This window comes from Brachycentrus maculatus, unplaced genomic scaffold, assembly GCF_059751285.1.
Source record: "Brachycentrus maculatus isolate JH-2025_06_01 unplaced genomic scaffold, ASM5975128v1 h1tg000131l, whole genome shotgun sequence".
Taxonomy (NCBI): domain Eukaryota; kingdom Metazoa; phylum Arthropoda; class Insecta; order Trichoptera; family Brachycentridae; genus Brachycentrus; species Brachycentrus maculatus.
In genome coordinates this window covers 1217938-1239353 of record NW_028280884.1, presented here as the reverse complement: position 1 = coordinate 1239353, position 21416 = coordinate 1217938, and the positions used below count along the sequence as shown (strand labels likewise).

General features: G+C 35.0%; 1 protein-coding gene and 1 non-coding gene across 33 annotated transcripts in view; both read right to left on the bottom strand.

Annotated features, from left to right (window-relative positions):
• The window catches only part of bt (projectin protein bent), a 288017-nt gene that overhangs the window by 214763 nt on the left and 51838 nt on the right, over positions 1 to 21416 (bottom strand). For 26 of the 32 annotated variants that reach the window (XM_088260322.1, XM_088260293.1, XM_088260302.1 and 23 more), the window contains exons 6-16: positions 20309 to 20450; positions 14993 to 15128; positions 13439 to 13642; positions 10010 to 10311; positions 9014 to 9640; positions 7970 to 8142; positions 6484 to 6657; positions 4453 to 4707; positions 2963 to 3037; positions 1996 to 2487; positions 913 to 1017 (exon numbers count right to left, since the gene is read on the bottom strand). In XM_088260322.1, coding sequence (XP_088116448.1) covers positions 913 to 1017; positions 1996 to 2487; positions 2963 to 3037; positions 4453 to 4707; positions 6484 to 6657; positions 7970 to 8142; positions 9014 to 9640; positions 10010 to 10311; positions 13439 to 13642; positions 14993 to 15128; positions 20309 to 20450 — 2685 coding nt within the window. The remainder of the gene's footprint in view (positions 1 to 912; positions 1018 to 1995; positions 2488 to 2962; positions 3038 to 4452; positions 4708 to 6483; positions 6658 to 7969; positions 8143 to 9013; positions 9641 to 10009; positions 10312 to 13438; positions 13643 to 14992; positions 15129 to 20308; positions 20451 to 21416) is intronic. The other 6 variants (XM_088260313.1, XM_088260312.1, XM_088260323.1 and 3 more) reach the window with 2 other exon arrangements.
• On the bottom strand, positions 6290 to 6365 carry TRNAD-AUC (transfer RNA aspartic acid (anticodon AUC)). The gene has a single exon. It is a non-coding gene; the product is annotated as a tRNA-Asp (tRNA).

The window sequence follows — 21416 nt, the reverse complement described above, 5'->3', positions numbered from 1 at the left end:
TTTTATAAATTTCCCTTAATATTTCAATTTTGTCCAACTTCAAGCATCGTGTTTGGCGCGTTCGACTACTACTGAGGTCCCGGGTTCGATTCCCAGGGAGGTCAAAATAAATACACTAATTTTTTCACTCTTTTTATTGATTTGATATTACCCTTGACTGGTTCTAGAAGCACAATCATTTTGCTTTATTTTCATCAAAGATCATGCTAACATTTCGTTGATCCGAACAGTGCCCTATGCATCATTAGATGCGTATAAGGGTCAACAAAAAGAAGAAGAAAAATATTTGTACATGGAATTTAAAATTTTAAAGTACATTTAAAAAATGATTTGATCCATTTAATGGAATCCATGATTTGTATTTTAAAAATAAATATTTTTACCATATTAAAAAAAAATTACTATAATAATGAAATTGATCGCTTTTCGAATAGTATATGTGTTTGTGTAGTGTAGAAATATGAAAGTTAATATATGAAAATGTTTATTTTTTTCTACATCTTTGCTTTTAAAAATATACAAAGCGATTTCTACGACTTCAAAAAAAACAATGTTTTAAATAAAGAAATAATTTCACCAAGTGCCAAACAACTAAAAAATAGTAATAACCAAACAACTTTCGAATAGTAAAATCTTAAGAGTTCGTATAAGTTTTTAAAAATGCGTGTATATAACATTTTAAAAATCCCGGGATATCCCGGTTATTTTTTCTTGGCAAATGTTGAAATTATTTTTCAAATTTTAAAAAGAGATTTAAAGCATTTTTGTACCCTTACATAATAAAGGGTTTCGACTTTGAGTAATATTTAAAATTTCCATTTTTTATAATGTTTTGTTAGAAATATTGCAATTTAATTTATATTTAAAGCATTTGTATGTGTATGTGTTATAATTTAAATGTTTTATAAATACCCTTGGTGTCTCCTCGAGTTTCGCCCTCTTTTCCATGGGAGTCGGTGTTACCTTTTCGTATTTCTCCAACACCGGTCTTTCGTAATCATCCACAAACTCAATCTCCTAGTGAACATAAATTTAATGGACGTGTTACACAAATTTAATGTACATGTGACACAAACTTCATGGACATTTAACATAAACTTCATGTACGTGTGACATAATGTTCATGTACGTGTGACATAAACTTCATGTACATGTGACATAAACTTCATGTACATGTCGCTCAGTCCTTCCAACAACGTCATATATCAAAAAACTTGATTTTTCAGGAGATCATTTTTAAAGTTTAAAAATATAATAAAATGTATTAAAAATAAATATCAACCCTCTTATCGAACTTCTTACTGGGTATAACCTGAATGTTTTTTCTCCATTTGAAAAATATTTCGAATATTTAAAAAAAACAACAATTAAACAATACCTTTTCTTCAAAATGCAAGAACAACACTTTCTGCTCTGTAGCGGGTAAATATTAAGTTAAAAATATGCCGCTTTTGCTGGGATATAGTACATTTTCTGGGCATTGCGTAAACATGCACAACTGAAAATTTACGATTTTTGATTTATCACGTTGTTGAAAGGAGTGAGCGATATGACATAAACATAGACATGCAAAAAAGTTATAAAACGCATGTATACAATTGTATTTGTACATATACATAAAATTTGACACAAATTTACAAAAGTAAATTAATGTAACGTGGTGTTACGAATGTAACAAAGGCAAACGAACTTGACAAAGACAAATATATTTACAATTAGTCAATTTTTCGAAAATTGTTTGAAAAGCAATAATTAACTACAAGAAATAACCCAGAGACAAGATAGAAACATACACAAAGATAAGAAAAAAGAATAAAAGATAGATTTGAGCCTTGGAAGAAAGTGTATTGAAAATTTAATCAAAATGATGTGTAACTCAACCAAAATTCTTGTACCTTCGACATTTTGTAGATCATCTCTCTATTGCACCTTAAAGCTGTTCAAAAAATAAATAATTGCCATAAATGAAAAATAGTTCATAAAATCATCACTTACCTCTTCCTTCTTTCCGACCACCTTCTTCTTCACGCTCTTTCTCTTCTCTTCAACCTTTTCTTCCGTCTTTTTCAGGGCCACTCCGTTCTTCTTTTCGTCACCGGCTTCTTCCTTTGGTTTGGTAGACCTCAGCTTCGGCATTTCTTCTACCTTGGCCTCTTCTGGTTTTAGTTTGGCCTTCTTATCAACGTTGTTAATCTCAACCTTCTTCTCTTCCACCTTGATCTCTTCCTTCTTTGTGACCTTCTTGGATTCTTCGATCTTTTTGGCCTCCATCTTCTTGGTCTCCTCAATCTTCTTGGTCTCTTCTATCTTCTTGGCTTCTTCGATCTTCTTAGCCTCCATTTTCTTGGTCTCCTCGATCTTTTTGGTTTCTTCGATCTTCTTAGCCTCGGCTTTCTTAGTTTCTTCAACCTTCTTAGCCTCTTCTTTCTTCTTCTCCTCTTCCACCTTTTTCTTTTCCTCCACCTTCTTCTTTTCTTCTTCCTTTTTCTAGAAACGAATGAAATCGAACATATACAACCGAAACAATAAACCCATCTAATTACTAGGCAAATTTAAATTAATAGATTTTTATTATCCACTGACACTTGGTGATGGAATTGCATTTTTAATATATTATTAGATTAAAACCAATATTTTTAGCTTTTCCACTTTATTTTTATTTGACCAGCGACCGGGTTTCGTCGTTACCGACATCATCAGACTGGTGGGAGGCTATACAAATTGTTATGTTATATATGAAACAAGGCAGGAGTTGATAACCATGTTTATCAACTCCAAATCATGGTTATCAACTCCTGCCTTGTTTTATATATAACATAACAATTTGTATAGCCTCCTACCAGTCTGATGATGTCGGTCACGACGAAACCCGGCCGCTGGTCAAATCAAAATAAAGTGGAAAAGCAAAAAAAAAATTGGTTTTAATCTAATAATATATTAAATTTAAATTAGATTATTTTACCTTTTCCTCCTTTTTCTTCTCCTCAACATGATTTTCTTCGTCAACCTCTTCTTCTTCTTCCTTCTCTTCTTTCTTCTGCAAAAAAATCAATGTTAATATAAAATTACATAGTTTTACCTTCTTATATAATAAAAAGGCTTAATTTATTAGTTAGGTTCGTTTTCACTTCTCGCATCAAACATAGAAGAATAAGTTAACCGGATCCACGCGGCTCGCATAAGCGTATGTGTTTTAACAAGACATGCCCCATACGCGGCTGACATAAGCGTTTGTGTTTTCACTTTGCTCCAAGTTTCGAACCTCAGTTCAACTTGGAGGGATTTTTTCATGGTGTGGAACTTTGGATAAAATAATACGTCAATCCTCGGCCTTATGACATCTGTTGAAATATCTGACTAATAATTTGTAACATCACAAGGATAAATAAAACAACAGATCCCTGATTTTTCTTGCGGTCGGTAATAAGTCCGCGCCATAATCATGCCCTATATCTGTCTCACTCTCGACGCTACGCATTGCCAGTGGGTAAGAGTGACACACGATGCGTGCTTTGATTTATTTATGTTACGATCTAATTTGTTTATATTACGATATATTTCAAGAATAATGTGACACGCGTGTATTATAGAGTACCAAAAAGGCACAATGAATCCCATTGAACGTTTTTGTTTAGGAAAATAAATCGTTTCATAACTAAATACATGATAAAAGTAATCATTTAAAAAACGGCGAAATACAGCCGCGCACGAGCGTCTCTTAGGAACAAAGTTAACGCGTTTAAAAGGTTAATATGAATAAATATTAACACAATTACTCCTGTATCCAAAAATCCTTCATGAAATAATAGTCAAGTCAACACCACAAAAGTGTGTAAACTGATATTATTTTTTGATATCTCATCAAAGATGAAGAAGAATATGAAAGTCTGGGCATTTACGTGGCTGACGATCGTCATAGGCTAGTTCAAGTGATCACTTTACACACTTGTAACATTCACCAATTCTACCCATTATTGACAACCACACAACTCAAATTCTTGGAAGTTCTATATATATGAACCAATTTTGAAACATAGTTCTTGAATCACTAGAACTTCACTAGAGACATCTATTGGTGAGATACTCAAACCAGCCTATGACGGTCGTCAGCCCCGTAAATGCCCAGACTTCCATATTCTTCTTCATCTTTGATGACATGTTAAAAAATAATATGAAAATAACTCCTGTAATTGGAGATAATCTAGATTTTGTGAACAAGTATTTGGACACACTCAAAATGTTGTGTAAACTGATAACTTCACCCAGCCAAACGCCAGGTCGCAGATCTTCACGATCGCCTTTTTGTCTTTTGTATAAAAAAACATAAAAGCACCGTCGCAAATTGTGACACCTATAAAAAATACCACTGCGTTTATATGACGCAGTCCCTATGCACCATTGGGGTACGGATAAGGGTTTTATTATTTTTATTTATTTATAAACTATACCAACCTCTTCCTGTTGCACCAAAAGCTCTCCAGTGGACTCGTCCTCACCAAACTCGTTCTTGATGACGACCTTGTAGGTCGCGCTGTGAGTCGTCTTGCACTTGGTGACGGTCATCCTGGCGTTGGTGCCGTCGAAGGACATGGTGATCTCAGAGGTCTCGCGGATGACCACGGAGTTCTTGAACCAGGTCACCTTGCACGACTTGTCCATGGTCTTGAGGACGGCCAGGAACTCGGCTGTCTCGTTTTCTTTCTTCGACTGCAAAGCAATACAAACCATTCGGTATTTTTGAATGATAAATGTTTGAAAGGCGATATAAGGAAAAAATGCAAGGCTGAGATAAGTATTATCCATCAAACTAAGGAAGGTGTGTTGAGATGGTTTGGGAATGTGAATCGAATAAGTGAAGATAGAACAGTAAAACAAATTTATGAGGCAAATTTGGCCGGCAATAATAGCAGAGGAAGACCAAGGAAAACTCGGCATGATCAAGTATTTCAAATTCTTGAAGTGGTCAGATAAGGAGTCGAAATAATCAGCGTATATGTACGAGAAGATTTACGAATGTGGTTCTATTCTCTCTGCCTACCCCTGTGGGGAGAGCGGCGGGATACTTAGTGTATATGCGTTCAGGAAGGTCTTCAGCTTAATATCTCGACCATTCTTCCTAGGAAGGACCATTATTCATTGACCTAGGCCAAGAAGACCAAGAAGAAGACGTAATAATATGTCGCGACGTATTATTACGCCGACGCGTCGGCTCCTCTTCCCTCCACCCGGACTCCACCTACTAGACGCCCCGAGGCTGATTGACGTTTTACTTGTTTATGTGTCCATATTAGTGCCCTAGAGGTGGTATCTTGCACAAAAGGCACTATATAAAAAAAATTATAATTGTTGCAAGACAACAAGATGAACCCCAAAAATGTAAAGATGGAAACCTTGGGAAAATAAAAGAGGGGTCGGAAGACCTCAAAAAAGATGGTCTGACGACATAGCCGCTGTTGGGGGTAAAAACTGGATGCAAGTAGCAAAAGATTGTAAGGATACAGACAAGGCCTATATCCAGCAGTGAAGGACAGAGGCCTTATGAAGAAGTGTTATTATTGGTAAACTAGATTATAAACAGTGTAATCAATTCGGCTGTCCAAACTCAAAACACAGTAAGGGACATTTTTTTTGTAGTACTTTTTTTTTTGCATTTTTGGACTAAGTAGATTCTACTTAGTCCAAGAATACAAAAAAAACGTACTACAAAAATAAGTCCCGTACTGTGTTTTAAGTTTGGACAGCCGAATTATAAGCGTGTCATATTTGTGCACTGCCTAAATGAGGAGATTGTTTTAGAAGAAGATTGTTATTAACCTGTTAACCGGGGAGTTCACTTTTTAATTACGCAACATACAACGGGCGCCAACTCTTTCACTAGGACGTGCCAGTACGTCACGCCTGGTGGACGTAAGTTCATATATTTTATTCATACTTAAAATATATGAAAAGACTATGAAATAAATATGTTTTCTTTTATTCATATTTAAACCACAAAGGAAAATACAAAATTACAAAAATGGAAAAAAATTCATGTTGAAACATGCATGGATGGCTAATTACCTTGGTTGTTCGAAAATATGGGTCCTGCCCGCTCCGGGGGGGCAACATATATTTCATCAATCATCAAACCCTTATCCGCACCCCAATGGTGCATAGGGCACTGCATATAAACGCAGTGTTATCTTGATCGTTAACACATGTAGGAAAGGTGATCAGCCATCCGCTTCAGGTACCAGTCCAGGGTGATATTGAATAAATATTAGAGTGAAAAAATCACTTATATTTTATTTGACCCCCCCCCTGGGAATCGAACCCAGGACCTCCAGAATGATAGTCGAGCGTGCTGACCATTACACTATAGAGGCGGACGTATATATTTACAGGACGTATTCATATGTCCTACCTACTGCTGATATTGTTTTACGTTCGACGTATTTATACGTCCCGGCCGATTAACAGGTTAAAAGATCAATTCCAACTCACGATGTTTCGCAGGCCTCTGATGATGTACGGCTTCTCTCCTTCATCTTCAGGGATGTCCGTGACCTCCACGACCTGCGACACCGCCTCGCCTTTCTCGTTCTTGGCCACCAGCTTGTACGAGCCCTTGTCCGTCCTGGAGATGTTGGAGATCTCCAGCTTCACAGCAAACTCACCCTGACATAGAAAAATTCAAATTAAATACTCAATTATATGAAAAGCAGCGGCATGCACAGAGATTTTAATCAGAGTAGGCAGTAGGTTGGGTAATGAAAGTAGGCACTGGTTGTGTTTCTATATGGAACGCGAGTAATCCAGGGTTACCTACTTATAACCCTTATCCGCACCCAATGGTGCATAGGGCACTGCATCAAATCAGTGTTATCTTGATCATTACTTACACAAAGGCAAGGTGATCACTCTTGCGCTACAGGAACCAGTCCAGGGTAAAATTAAATAAATATTAAGTGTAAAATCACAAATTTTTATTTTCACCCTCCCTGGGAATCGAACCCGGGACCTCCAGCGCGGTAGCTAAACACGCTGACCATTACACCACGGAGGCGGACAAGGTAGGCACTGCTTTTCTACCTATATATAATGCACGCATCTGATAAGTAAACATAATAGTCTCCAAGATGATAACTGATGAGAACTGAGAAAAAAGTGATGTGTGCTTATACCACAGATCAAATTGTGATGACTCGGGTAGGTGCCTAAACAGCGGACCTGTCAAGCTGTCAAGTTGGCAACAGTGCGAGAATATAAAAACCTTTACAAACTTGCAATCGTAGCCAACATCAGACTGGTGTGAGGCTAGACAAAATTCTATATTATATACACAACAAGGCAGGGGCTGAAAATTATGATTTTACATGATTTTTTCTGACAAAATGGATTTAAATTGAATTAGTTAAGTATTGTGTTTTGATAATAATAACTAAATAACTATTAAATAATAATAAAAAAATAATAAAACTCTTATCCGCACCCCAATGGTGCATAGGGCACTGCGTCATATAAACGCAGTGTTATCTTGATCGTTTACACATGAAGGAAAGGTGATCAGCCCTCCGCTTCAGGTACCAGTCCAGGGTAATATTGAATAAATATTACAGTGAAAAAATCACTCATTTACTTTCCCCCCCCCTGGGAATCGAACCCGGGTCCTCCAGAACGGTAGCTGAGCGTGCTGACCATTGCACTACGGAGGCGGACCTATAAAATTCATAAAATTAACTCTTGATCATTTACCCATTCCTTTAATTTGCCTTTGTTCCATATTTTATTTTGACCTCTAACATCCGTCGGCAACAAATCGAAAATGTTCGGAACGATATATTGCAGTGTTGGACTGCCATATTTATTGTTAATTCTAGGGACTATCAAACCTTCGTTGTGTGTAAATCATGTATCATGGTTGTGTACTAAAAGATTTCGATAAATACTAAAAGATCTGCCTGATGCATTATTTAGAAGTCCTACAAACCTCTCTGATCGGTTCAATGAGCACGGTGTGCCTGGAGTCTTCCTTGATGGCGCCGGCTTCCTTGAACCAAGTGCAGTCTGGAGCGAACTTGCTCATCACGTGACACTCCACGATCACAGTCTTCTTCTTGATGATTTTGATGACCTTCGGTCTCTCTTTGATGACAGGAATGACTGGAAAAGACAATCGTTTAGATTAATAAAATACAAAAAAATATTTTATTTATTGTTTCCGCATTAACTTTGTGGTGAGACATGTTACAATGATTAAAGAAAACACTTCGTTTTTTACCACTTGAGTTTTATTATAGACTACATGTTTCAGAAGTTAAAATTCCATCATTCAGTTACTATACAGACCTGAATGATGGAAGTTTAACTTCGGAAACATGTAGTCTATAATAAAACTCAAGTGGTAAAAAACGAAGTGTTTTCTTTAATCATTATTACAAAAAAATACGCATAGTCAAATATCGCTCACTCCTTTCAAGAACGTCATAAATCAAAAATTGACAATTTTCAGTTGTGCATGTTTTCGGAATGCCCAGAAAATGTACTATAACCCACCAAAAGAGACATATTTTTAAATTAATATTTACTCGCTACAGGGCAGAAAGTGTTGTTTTTGCATTTTGAATAAATGGTTTTGTATTTTTTTAAATATACCGAATATTTTTCAAATGGAGAAAAAACATTCAGGTTTTACCTAAAAAGGTCTGTTGCACAATAAAAAGTTCAATAAGTGGCTAAATATTTATTTTTAATATATTGTGTTATATTTTTAAACTTTAAAAACATTCTCCTGAAAAATCAAGTTTTTTATTTAAGACGTTCTTGAAAGGAGTGAGTGATATGTAGTACCATTCTAACTAAGTGGCATTTCACATTTAATCTCAATTTTGCTTTTTACTTGAGTTAAGTTGGGTTATAATATCAACCCATGAAAGTCTGAAATTGAGAGATTCCTCAAAACATTATCAAACCTAGCACGATGAAAACAATTTAAAAGAGGTTAAAATTAGTCCAGTGAAAGTACAAAACTTACTTTCGATGTTGAGCGTCAAATTGGCGTTCAGCTCGCCGAGTTCATTCTTGATGTTGCATTTGTAAAGACCGGAGTCTTCCAATCCCGGATCGTTGAGCTCCAGGATGATGGTGTAGATGTCGTCCTTCACCTCAACCCTCATCTTGATCTTGGACGAGTCCTTCACCAGCTTGCCCTCGTGGTACCACACGATGGTCGGCTTGGGAGTAGCCTTGACCTTACATCCCATGATGACGAGCTTGCCACCTTCCTTGGACTGGATGTGTGGCTTCTCCACGAATGTCGGGGCGTCACCTTCTGGTTCGGGCTCCGCTTCGATGTTCAGATTCAGGTTGGCGTTGCTCTCTCCGAACTCGTTCTTGACGTGACACCTGTAAGCTCCGCCGTCTCCAGCGGCAGGGTTCGAGAGGAGAAGCATCAACTCGTAAACGTCCTCTTCGAGCTTCGTGGACTTGATTTGGATCTTGGAGCTCTCCTTGATGAGCGTCGTTCCCTTGTACCAGACCACCTCTGCAGCGGGCTTGGCCTTGCAGACGCAGCGCATGGTGATGAGAGTACCATCCTCGTTCGGAATAATACGAGGCTTCTCCACGAACGATGGTGCGAAACCATCAGCGTCATCTCCACCTATTCAACCATAAGAGAACCATTAATAACCTAGATCTAAAATGTCCGATCTACATCTTTTGAATTACAGACAGTTTTGGTGAAGACATCTTTGCGGGTATTGTTAGAAAGCAGTATGATTGTGCAACTGTTTGCGTTTTGAGTATAGTGACTTACGCAACTTTTGTTTACTTACGTACTTACCGAGTTAAAATTACCGTTAGCGACTATTTACGCACAACAATAATAGCGTTTTTAGATATTTTCCTATCCTGTAGGTTGTTTTTTGTTTTCGTGGGCCAAAATTTAGCAAAACTTTAATAATTTTTTCGTTGTTCAGCTCTTGGAAACGTTTCTTTGTAAGATTCCTCGAATCAACAGTTGAAATACCTTGAAAGTTGAGGGCGATATTAGCGTTGCTCTCTCCAAAGATGTTGAACGCATTGCATCTGTAATTTCCTCCGTGCTCAGTCGTCGGGTTGAGGATTTCTAAAGTCAACACATAAGTGTCCTTCGCCGTGGCCTTTCTGGACATTTTCATTCTTCCGGAATCTGCGACTTCTTTGTCCCTCTGGAACCACGTGATATCGGGAGCTGGATACGCTTCTAGAAGGCACTCCATGATCAACATCTCACCCTCCTGTCGTATCGTAGGCTTCTTAGGAAAACGTGGTGGTTTTCCATCTGGAATTCTGAAATTATCATTCAACGCATTTTAATGAAAAGACAATATATTTATATGTTTATAAATCAACGCGACGCTTGCATGTCAACATCCACGTGATCCAATACAAAACTTTAAAGGTGGAGACTGACCGGAGCATTTCGTCGTAACGTAACACGTTACGATGCGAGCATTCAGGCAGTCAGTACAGCGAGCCGAGCCCTCCATCCATAGTTTCAGATGCTTGGTGATGCTCGCCGCGAGCGATCTTACGACGTTATGTTACAACGAAATGCTTAGGTCAGTCTCCACCTTTACTTAAAGATATATACAGGTAACCATCGTTTTGAGCTGGTTCGATTTACGCCAATTCACAATTACACAAGTTTGTGGCGGCTGTTGGATTTCCTAGTTCGGCCGAAACCAAAACGCCGCAATTCTATATCAGAAATACTTAAATACGTTGTTTTATTATATTACCATGTGCACGAGCTGGCTATTTAGTAAGCGAAATAGTTTTGAAATTGTATTAAAAATATTTTTGCCAAAACGAAAGCACAGTAATGTGCTCAAGTTTTGTGACCGAAATACCATTCCTAAGAAAGCAATCCTCCTATTAGACAATGCCCCAGGACATCAAAATCTTGACATCTTACACACGGGATCGGACATCAAGGTAATTTACATGGCCCCTAACACAAAGTCAATAATACAACCCATTGATAAAGGAAGCAACAATCTTAGTAAAATTAATTGGATGCTTTTTTTTCGGAAAAAAAGTATGAGAATTTTATTTTGTACTGACGAACTGGTGAATTAGTATTTATTTTTAAAAAATCATTAAACATATCAAGATACTATTTATTTCGTAAATTGATTTAATTTTTATTTGATTAATACATTTACAATTTATAATATATATGGGCTTTGTAATAAGTAAGATTTTTACGTTTTTCTTCAAATTTTAACACAGAACCTAACATTATATCGTCCATTATATTTGTGTTCAGGGTTTTTTTCCACGATACGCGATAGAACGGCGTTCCGGCACCTTTTTTCATGGATACATTTTTTTTGTTTTTTTTTTTCAAAATCAATTCGACAAAAAAAATGTTTGTGTTTACGTAATTACAATCTATTTTTATATAATTCTAAAATATGGTATTTCAATGAATATTTAAATAATATTTGAATATTTTTTTTAATTGTAAAAAGCTTGATTCGAATCGAGTTCCGGGACCTTTTTTGTTTTTAAAAAAAGCCCTGTTTGTGTTCATTTTACGCCGATTTTTTTTTGCGCCTATGGGCGCTTGTCCACTACCCGGATTCCGTGTAATTTTACTATCCGGCACGTCAGTTAGCGTTTTAAAACGACGATTGGCTTGGATTGGCTTGTGCTTTTGTCCATCTTTTGTCCTTCCTGCAAAATCTATTTTTATTTATACCATACCCTTATTTTTATCTCTATGTTTTTAATAGTTATTATAACATAGATGTGGCATTGTTTAATTGGCTTTATTTTTATTTATTTTTGACATCTCATCAAAGATGAAGAAGAATATGGAAGTCTGGACATTTACGGGGCTGACGACCGTCATAGGCTGGTTTAAGTGATCACTTTACACACGTGTAACATTCACCAATTCTACCCATTATTGACAACCACACTACTCAAATTCTTGGAAGTTCTATATATATATGAACCAATTTAGAAACCTTGTTCTTGAATCACTAGAACTTCACTAGAGACATCTATTGGTGGGATGTAAAGAAGCTTTTATTTTTATTAATGTAACTATTTTTGTTAATGTAATGTAATGTTTATTATTGTTAATTTAACTATCGTTTATTATATATTTTTTAATGTAATGCTGTACAATTCCCGAACAAATAAAAATAATATAAAATCTTTCGGATCGAACTCTAGATCGGTGCGTGAACACGTTACGCGTAAATTCGATCACGCTAAACTGTCGTCGTTTTCATTTTTCAAAACCGGACTGCCGGACGGTAAAATCCCGTGTAGTGGAGAAACGCCCTATCACAGACTAACCAGGGGGGGTCGACTCGTAAACGTCAGATTGTTCAAAAAACGACCAGAAAATGACGAGACACACTAATACACTAACAAAAACACCAAAACGGGAACGAAAAATACGAGATATCAACAAGTTGTTCAAATATTTCAAATAAATATGGACAGACTATGGTTATAGACAATTATCGATAGAAAAATAGAAATCCGTCTATGAAGAACTTCATAATATTGAGTATTATGCCAAAGTTAAAGTTAAATTTTGCGTATGAAAGTGTAGTTTTTCTTACTTAACACAACGCTCCCTTGAACTTCTGCAGCACCCCCCAAATGCAAAAAATTTAAAAACGCCTAGCCGGACTTCCAAAACGCCCACAAAGGGGCGCTGGCACCCCCGTTAAGAAACATAACTTCAGAAAGTGGTGGGCACTCCTTCCGCCCTTTTAAAATATTGTATTTTCTAGAATTTTAAATATAATATAGTAATTTGAAAATTCTATCGTTTTTGTTTTTGTTGAAAAGCCTTATATTTATACATAGTTTGAGATAATAATTTCAAAACCACCATTACCATTACCATTTACCATTGTAAGGCTGAGTTGAGTAACCATTATTAATCGCCTGAACTCTTTTTATAAATGTCGCGTTTTAGCCGTGACCTTTCTATTTTTGTTTACACTGAAATAAATAAATTTAGATAGTGAAATATCTTCTTTGTAATATTAAAATTATAATTTTGAAAATATGTATTAAAACAAATTTCAATATAAATACCATTTAACCTGAAAAATGAATGATAAATATTTCGGCGGGTGGATTTGACATTCAGCCGCGGCGAAGTCACGCCCAGCCGGGAGCTTAGTACTTCTAGCCGTTTACGTCACTTCCGGCCGCTGGCGAATATCACTTCCAGCCATAAAAAATCGAGGTAGTTGGCGGTCTTTATATAAAATAGTTAGTCTGTGAGACTAACTAATGTCTCTCGAAACACAACTCCTGCGTAAAACGACAGTTATATGTATTTGAAATGTCGCGTTCTATCGGTACGGATGATGACGTGCAGCGTCGTGCATTTTAGGATAAGGTGCACGTATTTTTAAATGCCACAATAAGTGCTTACTTCGGTTTACCGCCGCCTTCAAAATTCAAGTTTATTTTAGCAGTACCCTCCCCGTGTTTGTTTTTCGCGACAGCTCTATACTCTCCTCTGTCGGCATCCTTGACGTTGGTGATTTCAAGTTTGGCCATGTGATACAACGTCTGGTCCTCGTCCAGTGATATTTTGTATCTGCCTCCCTCCTTTATCAACGTCTTCTCGTGGAACCTGGAAGAAACAGGTTCGTGTAATGTCAAAATTTTAGAAAAAAACCCTCTAAAATTTGAATGATTTTATAGCAATTTCATTCATTGATTCAGCAGTCAATTTGTGGTAAAATCTATCCTTTTTTATTGTTAATAAAACACTTGGTTTTTACCACTTGAGTATTATGGTGTTACGACTAGTTTCGGAAGTTTTGTCCGCCTCCGTAGAGTAATGGTCAGCATGCTCGGCTACCGCTCTGGAGGTCCCGGGCTCGACTCCCAAATAGTGGGGGGTCAAATAAATATTGATAAATACTGTCAAATAAATAAGTGATTTTTTCACTATAATATTTATTCAATATTACCCTAGACTGGTACCTGAAGTGGAGGGCTGATCACCTTTCCTTCATGTGTTAAGGCACTGCATCATATGAACGCAGTGTCAAGATAACACTGCGTTCATATGATGTAGTGCCCTATACACCATCGAGTGTGGATAAGGGTTTGAAGTAGTTCTGGAAGTTACATCTACAGGTTCGAATATAAAAGCTTTTATGATTTTGTTATAATGGACGCATCTGTAGCTTCTGAAACTAGTCGTAACAATTCAATACTCAAAAAAATAAATCATATCTTACAACAAAGTGAATGCCGAAACAATAAATAACATCCATTTTTAATTTTAACTTTTACTAAGTAAATACCAAAATTTCTTTATTTACTGTATTTGAAAATGATGTGGAATGCATCGAAACACGTGTTACAAAAGATTTGAAGAAATGGTGGTATTTATCAAGTAAAAAGTAAATTAAACATGAATTAAAGCAAATTTGGTATTCCAGTTGTGAAAAAGGTGAATTCCATGCAAGCAAAAATGCATTCATCTCAATTTCAACAAGTTTTTAAGTAGTTTTTTTTTAAAGAAAGTATGATGCTAAAGGTATGATGGTATGATGATCAGCACGCCTGGCAACCGTACTGGATGTCCGGGGTTCAATACCCAGGGGGGGTTCGAATAAGAATTAGTATTTTTTAACTCATTCAATATTTTTTTTTATAAAACAGAGATATTTGTATTTTTTATCATTTACAAATATTTAAATTTCATAATATTTCTGTGCGCCTAAGTGCCTCATTATTAGAAATAAGTATCAAATTGTGGTAGAGTGGGTTCGAACCGAGAAACTCTGACTCAAGAGTCCACGACATTAACCACGGGACCACAACCCAACACCAGACTGGTACCTGAAGCGGAGGGCTGATCACCTTTCCTTCACGCGTTAACGATCAAGATAACACTGCGTTTATATGACGCAGTGCTATGTATATGCGGATAAGGGTTTGAAGAAGAAGAAGAAGAGAAGATGCTTACCAGGTGACAGCCGGTTTAGGCCTTCCGACGCATCTGCATTCGAAGGATATAGTTGCTCCATCGTCAGTTTGTCGGATCACAGGCCTCTCTGTGAATGTAGGCTTAATTCCATCTTCGGGAACTGGAGCCTCATCGCCTGGTTATCATCGTATCACAAAAAACCAACGTCAGAAAAAAATAAACCATACAAGTGAAACTCAGTATGCTCAGACTTCCATCTCTAGGGTAAAAAATCAACGTCAGAACCAAAATAAACCATACAAGTGAAGTGAATCTCAGTATGCTCAGACTTCCATCTTCTTTCATGTAAAGGGGAACCATAGATGTTTGATATCAGGTTGAGACACCTATAATATTGAAATCTCATCCGAAGGGTGAATGATCCAGTGTCTGATATAATAAATAATATATATAGTGGTATTATTATTAAAATCAATAAAGAAATGCGGGAGATAAAAACTCTATGGTAAAAAAACCAACGTCAGAACCAAAATAAACCATTCAAGTGAAGTGAATCTCATTATGCTCAGACTTCCATCTTCTTTCATGTAAAGGGGAACAATAGATGTTTGATATCAAGTTGAGACACCTATAATATTGAAATCTCATCCGAAGGGTGAACAATCCAGTGTCTGATATAATAGATAATATAAATAGTGGTATTATTATTAAGATTAGTTAAGAAATACTGGAGATAAAAACTGTAGGGTAAAAAACCAACGTCAGAACCAAAATAAACCATACAAGTGAAGTGAAACTCAGTATGCCCAGACTTCCATCTTCTTTCATGTAAAGGGGAACGATAGATGTTTGATATCAAGTTGAGACACCTATAATATTGAAATCTCATCCGAAGGGTGAACAATCCAGTGTCTGATATAATAGATAATATAAATAGTGGTATTATTATTAAGATTAGTTAAGAAATACTGGAGATAAAAACTGTAGGGTAAAAAACCAACGTCAGAACCAAAATAAACCATACAAGTGAAGTGAAACTCAGTATGCTCAGACTTCCATCTTCTTTCATGTAAAGGGGAACAATAGATGTTTCATATCAAGTTGAGACACCTATGAAGTGAAACTTCTTTACGTACTGGAATCCTTCAATGAATTATCGTTACAAAGTAAAAAAAATATATATGGGTAAAAAAGAGAGCCAACTAACCATAACGTCGCTTCCCCGCAGGAGTAAGCAGAAAGAATAAAACGCCACAACACTCTTTGTATTTGCAAATACTATTCGTCTCTTCTTCATTCATACATACACTCATAGGTAGTCACCGATGATTCCGACTCCTGACCTGACCACTTAAATCTCCTACGATTTCCCACAGATAGCTTTGAACGGATATATCGACACAACTGCATTGAATACGAGCGCGTTTTTATCTATCTATATTAATAAAAATGTAAATATTCATGTGTTCAAAATCATAAATCTCCAATTAGATAAAAACATGTGTAAAAAAAAACATATTTTTTTTACATCTGTGGCAGCGCCATCTGTTGAACGTAATAGCGTCACACGCAAAACTGAACATTGCTCATGGCGGAGAGCGTGCTTCTCGACAGCTGAATGGCATTGATGTGACAGAGCTATGGTTTCAACAAGATGGCGCGACGTGCCACACGGCGGGTGCCACCATCAATTTGCAGAGGGGACTTTGAATTTGTGTACCTCTAAAAAACACCCTATATTATCATGTTTATATGTGTAGGTAGATACTTAAAATAATAGGGTTGGTTACATAAAATATACATAAATATCATAAAAATTGTTTCAGGTACATAAAAGTTGTAATAAAAAAACATGTATTTGTTGGGATATGTTTAATATACAAATAAAATACAATAATACACATATGAAAAATAAATAAAATGTCAAATAATACGTTCATGTATGTGTGAAATAATTGGACCCATCGTAAATACGTCTTAAAACGCAAAACAGTTGCTTTAGGAAAAAAAGCTTTATTGAAGACGTTAATAAAAACCATAATTCCAGTTAGTTTTGTGACGTTTGCGTTAAAAAAGCAAAATTGCACCCCAAATTTGAAGTCATTCAAGTACAGTGTGGTTTAAAAAAAATGTCGAAAAAATTGTAAAAGAAATATTTTTGTTGAAAAATTAAATTTGGAAAAATTCATCAAAATATATATATATATTTTTTAAATGTTTTTTTTTTTATCCTATGAATTCTTTATATTACAAAACATTGGCTGTAGCAATGAAGAAGATGATAGTAAGCAAAACGAAGCATGAAGCAAAGCATTGGAAAGGGTGTTAAGACATATTTACTTTTTTTTCAATGGGTGATTTATTTATTTTAAAAATTATTTTTCATATGTATATTTTATTTATTTATTGTATTTTAATTTGTATAATAGTGCGTAGTTATTTTAAAAATAGATATTTCATTTCAAAACATCATTTTTTAATTGATTCGGTAGTCACTTTGTGTTAAAATCAACCAATTTCTAAAATCAGTTTTACTTGGTAAATACAAATTTTTCTTAAAATATATCGTGACACAAGTTTCGATGCACATTTTAAAATTATGCTGAATCCATCGAAACACGTGTCTCAATAGATTTTAAGAAAAAGTGGTATTTACCCAAGTATTAACTTACATTTAAAAATATGTTAATTTTGTTTTTAATTTTAAATTTAAAACCTGTTGACGTGATTTAAATTAATTTTTATGTGTTTTTGACAGGTTTTATTTTTCTAGATGTTTTATGGTCAGAAATATGATTTTTTTTCTGAATTGCCATGGGGGATGCAAGTATGATAATTATCTCTAAGGGTTGTTTGAAAGATTGAACATATATATAGTTAGTTTATGGAGAAAGGGAGGAAGGGAATGTTTGCAAAGCTTTGCATCTAGCTACATTACAACACAACATTAATAAAATGTAACATATGTGTAAGAAAGAGAACTTATTCACCAAATAATTTCATTCACAAATATAGAATGACAAAAATAGTAGCTAAAAAGAGAATTCACAACGTTTTGGATGTGTCTAAAACAATGTTTGCGAATCTGATTTTTTTTTTACTTGGGAGTAATTTTTACTGTAGTTTGTACATTTGAGGATTTAGTTTGTAAACTGCAGCTATCTAGTTTAAAAAATGTCAAATATAATGTATGACGTACAACGCCATTCGCAAAAATTATGACATCTTCCAATAGGGTAATTCATTTTGTGCCATCCTGTACATACATGAAAATCCGTCTTAAAAATATTTTAAATAAATTTAGACAACGATATGTTCTTTTATAATAACACTGGCCAACAATGATTTTGTAACTGAAATTTTGATGACTGATTTTAGACTAAGTTAATCGTTCTTATTCAAAGTCTATATGGTGACAAGCTTGTATCACGTCAAGTTTTGATGTTACAGTCATATTATTGTTTGTATGGACCCCATACGTCGAAACCGTAATAGTGGTTGGTATCTAGACATGTTTTAGATAATTATGGAGTAACAGTAGAAATATATTGTATTAACTTATTTATTTTGGAAACGATAGCATTATATGTGTATATATAATTATAAATAAATCATAAGATAAACTTAGGTCATTATCGGAATTAAAAATATCCATAACTAAAAAATCTGACGTGCTACATTTTTTTTGCTTTCGTTTTTGAATTCAGCTATGCAAAGTGCACAGAGATCAGGTATTTTCACGTCAGTTACGAAACAAAAGTTGTAAATTGTTGGCCAGTGTCTAATATACCTAATATCTTATCGATTTAATATGTTTTCGTGGTGCAAAACGTAAAATTTGTATTGAATGTCGCTATGTTTCACCAATTTGCTTTCAAAAAATTGATGGTTTGTGCTGAAATATTAAAACTCAAAACAAACACAACCGTCAACAGGTTAAAAATTTTCATGCACAACGTAATACTGCATATTTTTTTTTTACAATTTGTTAAAAAAATCTTAAATACAAACATGACAATATCATTTTGAGTAACATAACCAATTTTAGCGAAATTTAAAAATATAATAAATATATACAATGTCATATAGATAAATATTGAATTTGTGTTACAACCTTTGTATTAAATTAATATTAAATATACTTGCAAACTAAATTACTCTCAAGTATTTCGATATCATCCCTTACTAGCAGAAAAAACCTGCATACATATTGAAAGGGTTGCAACCAAATTACTTCAGAATTTACTAGCAGAAAAAACCTGCTGACATATTTAATATCTCTCGGTGTATTATTTAATTTAAATTGCCTGCAAGTCGAAATGGCTGTAACCAAATTGCCCGCAAGTGTTTCGACATAATTCGTTATCAGCAGAGAAACCTGTATGCGTACTCAGAATCTCGCATGTAAATTTTTAAAACCACTTTTCGACTGATTTTTTACAACAATTCTAATACGAACGTGGAAATAAAAAATGTCTTTGATTAAAATACTAGTTTTTAAATAATAAATAAAACCCTTGCACCCTAAAATAAATGGACCAATGGTGCATTGGGCACTGCATTATATAAACGCAGTGTAATCTTGATCGTTTACACATGAAGGAAAGGTGATCAGCCCTCCGCTTCAGGTATCAGTCCAGGGTAATGTTGAATAAATATTACAGTGAAAAAAATCACTTGTATTTATTTTACCCCCCTTGGGAATCGAGCCCAGGACCTCCAGAACGGTAGTCGAGCGTGCTGACCATTACACTACGGAGGCGGACTTTTTTAATTCATGATAAATAATATTTAAAACGAAAAATATGAAATTAAAAAAACTGAAACATTTTACTTGGGTATTTTTTACAAAATACTATAATTTTTTAATACGTTTAATTTTTTTTGTTTCTTTGAAAAACTAGTTTAAAAAAAATATATATTTGGCTATATATTGCAGTGGTTAGCGCATTCGGCTACCATACTGGAGTTTCCGGGTTCAATTTCCAAAGAGTCGAAATAAATATAAATGATTTTCCACATTAATATTCATCTATACTACCCTTGACAGATACTTAAATCGCAGGGTTGATAACCTTGACTTTACGTATTTTCAGTGCCCTTTGCACCATGGGTGTGGACAAGTGTTGTATTATATATACGACCAAAATAGTAAGGTCTCTATTTATAGAAATACCTCATAATAATTTCGAATTTGCTGTTCGTATTTGAAATTAAACCATTTTAATTACTTTATTTTTCTACCTATTTTTTTAAGTAAATTTTTATGTGATTGAATAAAAACTAGTTCGCCGTATATTGTTATCTTGGAATGTTTGATGCCTGGATGTAAGTAATAGTGAATTGGTGACTTACTGTCGAAGTTCAAGCTGATGGTAGCATTGCTCTCTCCCAACTCGTTCTTCGCGGTCACCCTGTACTTGCCAGCATCCTCCACTGTCACGTTGTTGATCTCGAGAGACGCGTAGTACATGTGCACGTCCTTCGAGACGGTGAGCTGATGAAAAGAAGAAGGAGGTACATTAAGAGACTGAAGAAATTAATCGAATGTCATGCAGTTTCGCATCCGAACGCTAGACCAAATCTACTTGGTGAATACCATTTTATCTTAAAATCCATTGTGATACGCGGAGAATAAGTAGTATTTTAATAAATTGTGACACGTGAAGAAAAAAGTGGTATTATTGGATTATGAATGATGGATGCTGGACTATAAATAATGTATGATAGTATTATTTATCGATTCGGCATTAACTTTGTGGAATGACATGATTATTTTATTAAAAATAAACAATTTTAATTTGTACCAGAAGATGAAAACATCTGTCGTTTTCGAAACTAGTCGTAATAAAAATAAAACTCATTAAAGTGGTATATTCAAGTGTTTAATTTTAATAAAATAATGTATGATAGATGAAAAATGGATACTGGTCTATCGACAATAAATGATGGATTATCAACAATGGATACTAGACTATAAACAATGGACACTGGACTATGCACATTGGATGGTGGAACTATGAACAATAGATATTGGACTAAAAACAATGTTTGATAGATTATGAATAATACATACTGGTCTATAAACAATTTATAATAAATTATAAGTAAAGGATGGTAGATTATGAACAGTGAACAATTTATGATAAACTAAGAATAATGGATACTGGACTATGAACAAAGGATACTGGACTATGAACAATGGATGTAGAATTATGAACAATGGTTGATAAATTATGACCAATGAATACTGGACTATAAACAATGAATGACGATTATGAATAATGCATTCTGGACTATGAACGATGGATGCTGTACTGTGAACAATGGATACTGGACTATGAACAATCGATAGTGCATTATGAACAATGGATTGTGCATTATGAACAATGGATTGTGCATTATGAACAATGGATATAGGATTATGAACAATGGTTGATAAATTATGACCAATGAAGACTGG